Source organism: Bos taurus, chromosome 3 (genome assembly GCF_002263795.3).
Source record: "Bos taurus isolate L1 Dominette 01449 registration number 42190680 breed Hereford chromosome 3, ARS-UCD2.0, whole genome shotgun sequence".
In the NCBI taxonomy this organism is placed as follows: domain Eukaryota; kingdom Metazoa; phylum Chordata; class Mammalia; order Artiodactyla; family Bovidae; genus Bos; species Bos taurus.
The window spans coordinates 19,726,515-19,737,535 of record NC_037330.1 but is presented as its reverse complement, the minus strand read 5'-3'; the positions used below and the strand labels follow the sequence as shown (position 1 = coordinate 19,737,535).

General features: G+C 51.5%; 2 protein-coding genes across 6 annotated transcripts; one reads left to right on the top strand and one right to left on the bottom strand.

Moving 5' to 3' along the window:
* Positions 1-119: 119 nt before the first annotated feature.
* C3H1orf56 (chromosome 3 C1orf56 homolog) lies at positions 120-2,464 on the top strand. 3 transcript variants are annotated; one of them, XM_024989700.2, is made up of 3 exons: positions 120-1,292; positions 1,630-1,753; positions 2,192-2,281. In XM_024989700.2, exons 1-2 carry the CDS (start codon positions 252-254, stop codon positions 1,729-1,731), a joined length of 1,143 nt encoding a protein of 380 aa, XP_024845468.1. In that variant the 5' UTR covers positions 120-251; the 3' UTR covers positions 1,732-1,753; positions 2,192-2,281.
* Positions 2,465-2,956: 492 nt separating this feature from the next.
* CDC42SE1 (CDC42 small effector 1) lies at positions 2,957-10,586 on the bottom strand. Of its 3 annotated transcripts, none has more exons than XM_015462774.3 (5): positions 10,283-10,560; positions 7,040-7,352; positions 6,407-6,517; positions 5,474-5,561; positions 2,957-5,229 (listed from the first exon to the last, which is right to left on the bottom strand). In XM_015462774.3, the coding sequence occupies exons 2-4, from the start codon at positions 7,091-7,093 to the stop codon at positions 5,487-5,489; spliced, it is 240 nt and encodes a 79-aa protein (XP_015318260.1). In that variant the 5' UTR covers positions 7,094-7,352; positions 10,283-10,560; the 3' UTR covers positions 2,957-5,229; positions 5,474-5,486.
* Positions 10,587-11,021: the final 435 nt, after the last annotated feature.

The window sequence follows — 11,021 nt, the reverse complement described above, 5'->3', positions numbered from 1 at the left end:
TTCCTGCACGGAGTTCTCGCTGCAGATGTTCCCGGGGATTTTCACCTGAGTCCCGGGGCCTGCCAGGGCGCCCCTTGGGGAGAGGGCTTGGGGGAGGGGCGCGGCGCGCGCGTGCGAGCCCCCGCCCCTGCCCCCGCGGGCCTCGGTTCTAACGACCCGGTGGGTCTGGGTCGAGAGCTGAAGGGAGGGAGAAAGGTGGGAGCCCCAGCCTTCCTCACTGGCTCCCTCCCAACCCCACACCGTCCAGCCCCATGGTCCCCGCCGCCGGCGCGCTGCTCTGGGCCCTGCTGCTGAGTCTGGGGCCCCGGGCGGCGGGGGCCGAAGGCCTGACTTCGACCGCGATGCCGCGGGACAGTTTCCGCTTCGGGGGCCCTATGACCCGCAGCTACAGAACCACCTCCCGGACCGCTCCGGGCGTTGTATCCCCGAGGATGAGGGTGACAATGGAGGATGAGGACGACGTCCTGGCCGCTGCCGACCGCCTGGCAGGCCCGGCCGCTGCGGAGCTCTTAGCCTCTACCGTGGCCACAGGCAGCAGGTCACGATTGTCGCAGGAGGAAGATGGGTCTTTGGAAGAAGGGGTTGTGATTTACGCCAGAAAGAATGACACCGAGTCGGAGACTGACAGTACGACTCGCATTACGCCTGGGAGACCTAGCCCATACTTGACAGCGAATGACCAGGATTCCGACATCAAGATGAGTTCAAGCCTACCTCACTCCAGCTGGAAGGCTAATGTGGACTCACAGCCCTCTGACAGTACCACGAACCCGTGGTCCTCAGCAGGGTCCACGCTGAACCAGTGGCCGCCTCCCTCGCCCACGGCCATGCCAGCTCCGGAGGATCTGCGGCTGGTGCTGTTGCCCTGGGGCCCGTGGCACTGCCACTGCAAGTCGGGCACTATGAGCCGGACCCGGGCCGGGAGACTGCATGGCCTTTCGGGGCGCCTGCGAGTTGGGGCGCTGAGTCAACTCCGCACCGAGCACCGGCCTTGCACCTACCACCTATGCCCCTGCAACCGCGAGCGGGAGGAGTGCCCCCTAGATGCAGGTCTCTGTGCTGACACCAGCTGCACCACTCAGACCACCACCAGGGCCACCACCAGGGCCACCACCAGGGCCACCACCAGCACTACCCCCTTCCCCCCTCTAACCAGCAGACTCAGACCCGCCCCTTTTATCCCCAGTCCCATTCCCAGCCCCCACCCAGCCTATGCTTTTTGGAAACGGGTCAGGATTGGGCTGGAGGATATTTGGAACAACCTCTCTACAATGTTCACAGAGATGGAACCAGTAAGTGTTTAGTGATGAGCCAGGATTTTTGTTAATGAATCTGAAAAGTCCTGATATACAGAAACCTGCTGCTAAACCAGCCAGCATGTCTGCATGAACTGTTAACTTGTTTGGTTATTGATTCATAATATGCATTGGTTATTCACATTATTGTTAGCCATTGATTCCATATACCATTTCTTGAGCAACTGCTGTTTGGCTATTAGGCAACATGTACTGTTGGTCACTAGATGATTATTGACCAAATTGTTAAGATGGTAGTTATATAAAGAATTCTTGATGTGGAGATGATTAATGCATGTGGAAGATATTCATGGTTTTCAGTTTATTAATGCAGCTTAACAGTAACAGCCACCAATATCTGAGGTCTTCCTCTGTGCACTTTGCCTGGATCAATCCTCACAACAACCGTATATTATTATTCACACCTTACAGATGAAGAAACAGGGCTTTCAAAGCTAGTAAGTAGCAGAATCACAGCAGGATTTAAACTAGGTTTGTTTGACCCTAGTGCCAATGCTCTTAACCACTACTAACCCAAAGAATTGTCCTTCTGGGATTATTCCCAGAAACTTAAGAACTCTCAAGTAAAGATAGTCCTTTACTTTTACCAAAAGAGCTACCAAAGTTCCTGACTGACCTGATAAAATATTCTCAAGGTCTCAGGATAATAGGTCCTTTGGGGAAAGACAATAAAATGTATACTTGGTTATTTTGTCAGTTTCTGTCCTTGTCTTTCTCCTTGTACGTCCAATACCATTATTCAATATAATAAAGCATAGTGTGCAATAGTGTTGAGGGGATGAGGGTTTGTGGAAAGAGGGAAATGAGGCAAGGGAAGGGAAAAGAATATGGATGTGGTTATAATATTTTCCCTTCTATTTTGTTTCCTCACCCAGATAAAGAGAAATCAGAGGTAATGGCCACTTCAACCACAAGAGGAGGTGTCAGCATCTCAACCTCTCCTCCCCCTCGAATCCCAGTACCCACTGGATATATTTTTAGTACAGAAAAACAAAACTAGAAAAAAACTGTTTGGTCATGTATCTTTGTACAGAGGTATCTGAAGGAGACCATAAATCTCCTGAACCTTAAACCTGAACTGAGTAGCTAACAGCATCTGACTTGGTCTCTTCCCCGCTCCTCCAGGATAAAAATGTTGATATTGCTTATCTTCCTCATTTCTATTTTTTTAATGTCTATTCATGTCCTCTATTTTTTAAATTTTTATTTGACTGCGCCGGGTTTACTTGAGGCACTCGGGGTTAGTTGCAGTATGTGAACTCTTGCTTGTGGCAAGGGGCCTCTGGTTCCTGTCTAGAGATGGAACCTGGGGCCCCCACATTGGGAGCTCGGAGTCTTAGCCACTGGACCACCAGGGAAGTCTTCATCTTCCTCATTTCTAAAGTTGTTTTTAAACAAGTACTTCTTTAAAGACTTGAAAAATCTCAGATGAATGCCCCCAAAAAAGGAACAGGAAGAACAAGTTGAGCCCTTGGAAGGTGATAGTGATCTTCTCCTTGCCTTCACAACACTTAGCCTTCTCTCCTCAGAAGAGGCAAGGTCAGAACAAAACTCTACGACAGCCACTTTCTTGGAGTGGCCTTCATTAACAATGTATCCCCTCTAACCCACACATACCTGTAGTGATTACTCTGCAACTATTTTGCTTCAACTTTTTTTTATTTGAAAATGTATTTAAAAGTCCAACAATTTTTAATATAAATTATGACTCTCAAACCCATTCCCATCACTCTCAATATTGTTAAAATGATGGTAGCATACACATTAGAGAAGGTAGCTAAAGGTGAGAGAGCACCAAAGAAAAGAAGATTGTGTGTAAAGAACAGGCAGTAGAATAAGGCTCAAGATCAGGGTGACCAGAGATTCCAGGAGGTCCTCATCTTCCTGCCCTATCCTGTTAACACTTTAGATCTAGTATAACCCTCAGACTACTGAGTACTTGCAGAGCAATTAGCTAGACTGGAACTGAGTACATTGGGAATGTATCCCTATGACCAAGCTTAGACACTGAAAAACTGCAGGAAATACACTGAAATTTGAAAAAATGAGAACCTCAGTTACTATAGGTGGGGGCGAACCAGATGGATGGTGGAATCAGCAGAGTGGACCTTAGTTCTCACATTCCTGACTCCCACTCCCATCAAACAGGATGCTTCCTGTTACTGAGCTAAAGAGACCCCAGCCTTCTCATCTGAGCAGGCAGGAGCTTATCTGTTCTGCCCTTCTAAATACCCTGCAAGGAAGGGGCCAGAACAAAACACCTGAGAAAACTGAAAGCGCCTTAAAGACCCTGCTCCTACAGTATTTTCCCACCTAAGGCAGACTCTTCAGCCAGGTGGGCAGTGGGATGCTGGTCTTCAGACAAAACTCCCTGAGTCTTAGTTGTGTCTGGTTCTAGGACTAGGGCACAGAAATACAGTTTAAATTTGGGGGGGATAAGCTGGGTTGGCTGCAGCTCTACTGTTTCTCTTCCTTCCTTCTGCAACCCCATTTCACCCTGTTCAGGCCCCCACACCGCAGGAACCCCTCCCCTGGAGAGAATAAGGATGGAGCATTGCAGCACATGTCCATACAGAGGCGTGAACCCACGCAAGCACAAGCAACACAGTGAGTAGAGTTTGGAGATTAGGTGCAGCCCTACTGAACCTGTTTTACAAGGGGCCCTCATTTATCCATGGTTCAGGCTTAGGATGAACAAGTGGAAGTCAGGTAAGAGGAAAATATCTTGACTCTAAGCTGTGGCTCTCAGCGGGGAGGTTGCCCTCTAGGAGACATTTGGCCACATCGGGGGACATTTTTGGTTGTCACAACTAGGGTGGGCAGGGATGCTGCTGAATGTCCTACAATGCACAAGGCAGTCCCTCCCTACGAAGAATTATCCAGCCCAAGATGTCAAAGTGCCTAGTTTTGAGAAAACTTGCTCTAGAGGTCTTCCAACTCCCATGCTATGAGGATCCTAAGCTCATTTTAGGATGACTTTTCAACCTATTTATCTCACCACCCCTCCCATCCTCAGTGATCAATAAGTCTACCCTGAGACATAAACTCCTAGTTTTGTGGCCTTCTGGGTTCTTCTCCAAGATCCCTCTTCCTCCTCTCACCTAGGCCAGAAGGGAGGTTGGCAGAAGGCAGATCCCCAAGACTAAAAAGGGATGTCTCCAGGTTAAGACTCACCCCTTAACTCTTATCCAATGGGAAATAATAAGGCTCATGACAAGGTTGGGGTTAAGGGCAGAGGTAGTAGCAAGATGGGGTAATTAAGAGATCTCATCTTAAATTAAAATTTTAATTAAAAAAAGAGGAAAAGATCTGAGGGAGCCAGCAATGCTGCAGAAACAGGGCTAGAGGCCTGAGAGAAAGAACCCGGTACTGGCAAAGAGATAGGAGGGACAGTGAACTTAAAGTCCACACTCTAGAAAGAGCAGCCAGTTCACCCCCCAAGACCCGACCTGACATCCACTTCAGTTCCCTCCAGGAGGAAAGACAAACACAGCGGGGTAGGGAGCTCCTCAGCAAAGCTGGCTTCAGCTTAGGTCATCTCACCTACCCACCACATGTAAGGAATTCCAGGTTAGCAGTTTAAAAACATATGGCACCTAGACCATCATTCAGGAGACAGGAACTCATTCCAAGTTCTCAGAAATCTCCTATCTCAGATCTGAGAGTGTCCAAGGCTTCAGCCGAGCTCCTCTGGCCAATTAGTCATCACTTGGTCAGTCCTGCTGCCTTGACCCCATCTCCAGGAGGGGCTGCAACCAGAGGGAGGAAAGGGAGTCCAGCCCCCAAGCCTTGTGAGGCACTATGAGACAGACAGGGAAAGAGGGGCCCTGGGCCACTGATTCTGGGAGGAGAACTGGTAGGGGCAGCATCTCTCTGGGGCTGGACAGAGTGGAGGCTGGACACACAGCAGATCCTGATTAAAGAAAAAAATGAAGATTAGCCTCGAAGATAACCTTTGGGAGAGAGCATCACCTGGCTTACACTCTTAACTGCTTCCACAATGTGCTCTTTTTTTCTATTTCTCTCTGTACATCCATTTCTCTCTGCCTTTCTGGATCCTAATTCTTTCTTCTTCCCTTCATTTCCCATTCCTGCAAAGGATCACAGTTCCAAGGCAGGGGGCTAGAGGCGCTGGATCAGTTGCTCTCATCACTCACCATTCCTATGGAGCTATAAGCCCCTAGAATTGCTCCATGGCCTGTCTCGGTTTCCCTTGGATCTCATCTGCTCCTGAACTGCACCTGTCTGTGAAAAAGCACATGTGAGACCCTCCAAAACCTTAATATAGCACAGCAGGAGTTCTGCCCTGTGCCCTCCAGGGAAGAGGTTGACCCCATCTCCTTGACAAGAAAATAATCACGAGAAGGTAAAAACTAGCCTCCATTCCTCCAAGGGAAGTTTCAATGCCTCCCTTCACATTGACCTTTATGAGATTCGATATACTAGGTCTTTTATAGGTAAGATTCTCTCACAAAGGACTCTCTCATATTTATCTCAATTTCATAACTGGTGAAAAGATTCCTTCAATATCTCCAAGCCCACCCCCTCTTTTTTTTTGGGAGGTGGGGCATGGCAGGTGGGATCTTAGTTCCCTGACCAGGGATTAAACCCATGCTCCCTGCATTCAAAGTGCAGAGTCTTAACCAATGGACCACCAGGGAAGTCCTCGGTTATTCTGAGAGCAGAAATGCATATTTAACAGTATTTAGAACAGAGGTGCTCAGCCCTTTTCCTGACCCAACACTCCCAACCTCAAACTGCTGAGACAGCAGTTTTGTTTTGTTTTGTTTTTGAGACAGTTCTTAATAGAAGAAAGGGTTATGATTTTGGGAAAAAAGCCCTCTAAGTAACTATTAAGACATATATCCTCCATCCCAATGGAGAACAATTTGCTAATTGTAAAGATGAGGGCGACTACACCAGAGACCTGAAATGCCAGATCTCAGATTTATGCAGCCTGCACACAGGACTAGAATCCTAGCCTCTTGCTTCCCTTCGAGTATTGTGTTATGCCTCCAGGTTCAACTTTCAAAAAGGGGCACAGTTCCAGGCCACAATCCCATCTCAGCCTCTCCCCATTCCTTCGTTACCATGGCAAGTCCATCTCCGGCCCCCATCTCCCCAGAGCCGATGTGAGTCAGGTGGACAAAATTCATTGGTTCCCCAATCATGGTCCGGTCAATCCGTCTCCTCTTCTTCTTCTGCTTGGAGAAGACGGGGAGTTACATCACAGTGGAAGAAGGGAAGAAAGTCTTGAAAACCACTCAGGGAAGAGCTAAGGGTCTGGGGGCAAAGGGGATATGGCACTATAACAGGGAAATCATTAGGGTATGAAAGCCGGGGCTAGAACAACACAGATGCAGAGGACACAGGCAGGGTGGTAAGAGCAGTGGCCGGCACAGTGGACAGAGAAAGGCATGTCAGAGTCACCTCTGGCTGATGAGGGAACAATGGGGCAAACTGACAGGTATTAAGCTCCACCTACAACCTCCTGTCCAACTCAAAATGGACAGGAAAAGGAAGTGACAGCCGGCACTGTTCACCCCTTCCATCATTCAGCCCCTTTATTCCATGCCCACACCAGCCTGGCCTTAGAAGCTGTTCTGATAGAGAGGTAGGCAAGAAGTGGGCTCTTCAGACGGCAGATTCCAGATGATGTGTCTTCGTCACAGTCTATGGTAGCTGATTTCTGTGTGTGTTGGGGTGGGGTTGGGAAGACTCACCGGCTGGGGTTTCTCTACCACGCAGCAGCCCAGTTTGTGCCAAAATTCACTCATGTTCCCTGATGGTTCCAGTTTCACTCCTCTGCCTGAGGCCCCAGAGGGCTCTTGTTCTTGTGCCTTGACTGCCCTCGCCTCACTCCCCTCAGGTGTAACAACGCCCTGGGTTTCGCTGGACAGGTCTAGACAAAGTGGAGTCCTTGGAGCTCTGAGCTGAGCGGTTAAGGTCAGCGTCTCAGATCCTGAGAGGTTAGCAAGGTCAGAGAGTGGGGTGGGCAGGCAGGTGCAAGGTTATGTCTTCCACAGACTTGGAACCCTGGATGAACAGAGAGTAAAGAGAGAGAAAAGTTAAGGAGAAATCCCCCATCCCCCACTCCTTGAGAAGCCTCCTGATGAGCCTGTATCTTCTTGCTCCTGTTTAAGGCCACAGTCCTGTAACCAATGTTAACCTCTGTAAACATAACCTCAAAGTATGATGATCAGAGAAAGGCAAAGAACCAATAGGGCACCAAGGGGTTAAGAAGCTGTAGCTGCTGAGAGAGGAAGAGGGCTAGAAGCTAAGGTGACAGGATGGGAGGGGACCAAAAGATACTGGCAGAAATGAACAAAGTTGGGGTGCTCAAGCTCCACCTCCCTTCTCCCTGGGTTTAGGGCAGAAGGGGAGGGGCATTTAAGTGACTTTAAAGAGGAAATGGTGGTTTTTTTGTTCTCACAAACAAGGCCTCCACCCCTGACCCTCCCTTTTACCTTACCCTGAACACCTAGATTTTCTTTACCAAGAAAGGCTCTGACTGCCTAGGTCCTTCCTGGGTGACTAACTGCAGCAGGTTGGAACCTAAGAAAGATTTTCTTCAGTGAGGAATTCTTCCCTCCCTGTTCCCTGCCCTTGTTCCTCCTCATTTCCCTCAAGTGAGATCCAACCCCTCCCCAAAGCCATTTACTAGTTCCTTCATTACTTGACCTTGAGAGCCTTTCCGAAGACTGCTGGCACTGTGTCATCTGTGCTCTGCATCAGCGCACTCCTGTGTGTGCGCCTCAGCGTGCACATACGTGGCATGGCCCTTTCTCCATGTGCGTCTTGTGGTGATCACCTGTGCCCAGGTCGTAGGTACACATGCCAGGCATCTTCTGTCCCATGAGGAATCTCTTTCCAGGCTCCCCACCCTCTTCACGTGTCATGTCGTGCCACTCCGCTCTGCCTCACAACCCACAGGGCCTGGGCCAGCCTGCCTCCTCCCCTCATGCTGTGACCTGTTCTCTTTCTCCCTTCCCTCCTTAGCACTTCCACCCCCAATCTTCATCAGCCAACCAGATGTGAGGAACTTTCCAGCAGCATTAGTGTCCAAGGACACTACTTCACTACTGCCTGCCAGGGTAGGACACATGGGTTTCCTCTATCTTCAGTGCCTCTTCCAGTCGGATAATACAAGCAACCTCAAAGATTCCAGATAGGGCAATTTCACAGACACCATACTGGAGCCTGGATAGGAATCTCCCCTCCCTCCAGGACTGGAACCCCGATGCTCTGGCACCCTAGGCTGATCTAAGAGCTGAGAGGGATTTTTTTTTCTCAGCCTTGAGATGAGATCACACAGACACTGAGGTACAGTTTCTGGGGGATGGAAGGACCCAGGAGTCCAGGCTTCCTCTAACTTCCCTTTCCACCACTGGAGGGACAAGTAATGAGACAGGGAGGAAGTCAGAATGCAGCTGTCCAGAGAGGAGGGCTGTGGTCAGTGGGACAGTCAGTCAGTCACAGGGTTTGTTGTGATGGTGGTGGTGTTGGTTGGTAAGGGCTGGGGGGTGGGAGGGGATGAAGAAAACAATGAAGAATCAGAGGAAACCCCCAACACTACCAGACCGGCTGTGCTAAGACTGGACTCTCCCCCAAACCACCCCCCGGCCCTTGCTCAAAGCTGAGTGGACAGAAGCGGATGGTGGGAGGGAAAAGGAGAGAGGAGGGGGAGGAGAGAGGGAAAGGGGCAGTGGAGGGAACAAGGGCGTTTCTGTTCCTTTTCCAGGGACCTGGCCAGGGCTGGGTGGAGGGAAAGTGTGTGTGGGACTTGGCATGAAATGACCAATGATGATTAGAAGTGACCAGGAAATTCCATTCCCTAGGACACAGGACATAAGGGTCTCTGAAACTTGGCGGTGGGGTCAGCCTGAGAAGACTGGGCCGGGTGAATGCGGTGGCAGAGAAGGGGGAGGGGAACAAGGTCAGAAGAGGAAGTAAGAGTGATTGGCTGCCGCTCTCCTTTAAAACAGCTAAATCCCTAAAGAGTGAGTTGTGGACAAACGAAGTCCTGAATTGGTCAGTCCAGGAGGAAGAGGCACCTGAACCCACTACCCACTATTTCAACCCCACAAATGAAGGGGAAGGGGCTGGGTAAACAGCAGGAGAGGTCAGAATCTGATCAGATAAGGCCATATCCTGAGTCAAGCAGTGCCTTGACCTGGCTTGAGTCCCAAATAGGAAGGGTGAAATACAGAGCTGGAGAAGACACCAAGGTCACAACGGAGCTTAAGAACATTAAAACTGCCAGGGAGTGAGCAGGAGAATGGATGGGAGAAAGGTTCAGGGAGAAAGGATGCACAGAGGTAGTTCCCGAGTCCTGTTCTAGCCCCAAACCGGTTTTCCCGGTCCCGCTGCCTCCAGCCCCAAGGCCTCCAACCCGCTGCTTGACAAGCCTTCACAAGAAGCAGCTGGGGAAAGAGAAAGAGAATGGAGAGAATGGAGCGGGCAATTCTGGCCGTGAGCCCGGGGCTGCAGCTGGCCCTTCTGAAGACCTCCAGGGAGGAGGGCTGCTGAGGGGCTCTAGAGAAGTAGGGGGGACCCCGCTTTTCAGTCAAGTGACAGGCATTCGGCCCAGCACCAACCGGGCCCATCCCCCGGAAAGGTCTTGTGGAGGCTTGAGAGCAGAGATAGGCCTTCAACTCCCCCTCCCCAATATAATTAGTCCCATAGACTCCATTTCTGCCCCCACCCCCGCAACTCTATCCAGAAATTCTCTGCTTCTCCCAAGGTTGAACTAGGATTGGGGCCTCTCTGTGAATCTTTCCGACTTTGTCGCTGTCTTCCGTGACTGCTTGTCTCAGATTCAGACCTTCCTGGACCAGCTCAGCTTCACTTTGTTGGCACATCCCAGCACCGAGGTTGGTGAGTCTCAAAAGAGACCTTCTTTCCACCGCCCATCTCCCCCCAGCACTCCAGACCCGTCTTCCCTTCTGCTCTTTCACTGGCCTCACCTGCGCACCGCCGGAGCGTGGACCGGGACGGTTACTCACCCAGCGCATCCGCGTTTGCCACCGACCCAGCATCTCGACAGCCGCGGACTGCCTGCTCCCCCACCCCCAGCATCCGGTGCGTCTCCGCCAGGCTGGGCAGGCGGGGCGCACCGGCGGAGGGACAGACCCCAAAGCCTCACCTGCTCTGCTCTGGCATTGAGGCGTCCGGCGGCAGCTGATGGGGGGCTCCCGCTCGGGGCACGCCAGTGTGGGTTCCCGGGCTCGCTCCTCGGCGCGGTGGGGGAGCCGAGGGCGGACCGGCAGAGGTGGGGCTGGCCGAGGGCGGAAACGGCCGCGACGCGATTACGAAACCCGTCCGGCTGAGAGCCCAGCGCGCCGCTCTGCTCGGGACAGAGGAGGCGCTGCGCTGTGCAAGGACGTGGGAGGGGCCTCGGAAGCCCCCGAGGGCCGCCGCCCTGCCGGGCGAACCCGGGAAGGTGGGCCCTCGAGGAGGGCCTGGCACCCACCCTGGACAGTCCGGAACCGCACGTTCCCTTTGCGCGCCGGCGGTTGCGGGGCAAAAAGGAAGCGGAACCCCGGAATCCTCCAGCCCCAACCGAGTTAAGAGATTCGCAGAAGCACACCCCCGTCCCGATCTTCCTGTACCCTTCTCCAAATGGAAGGGGGCTAGGTTATTTACCCATTGTGAGGGTGGGGAGGCAATCAGGAGGGAGGGCTGGAGAATTTTTTCTGATTCTCG

Excerpts from the sequence above, each read along its gene's own strand:
- C3H1orf56 (XM_024989700.2), top strand. The coding sequence starts at position 252 with ATGGTCCCCGCCGCCGGCGCGCTGCTCTGGGCCCTGCTGCTGAGTCTG. Across the intron at positions 1,293-1,629 it reads TGTTCACAGAGATGGAACCA|CTTAACAGTAACAGCCACCA; the intron begins GTAAGTGTTTAG and ends TTATTAATGCAG.
- CDC42SE1 (XM_015462774.3), bottom strand. The coding sequence starts at position 7,093 with ATGAGTGAATTTTGGCACAAACTGGGCTGCTGCGTGGTAGAGAAACCC. Across the intron at positions 6,518-7,039 it reads TGGTAGAGAAACCCCAGCCG|AAGAAGAAGAGGAGACGGAT; the intron begins GTGAGTCTTCCC and ends TTCTCCAAGCAG. Across the intron at positions 5,562-6,406 it reads CCGGAGATGGACTTGCCATG|ACAGGTGCAGTTCAGGAGCA; the intron begins GTAACGAAGGAA and ends GCTTTTTCACAG.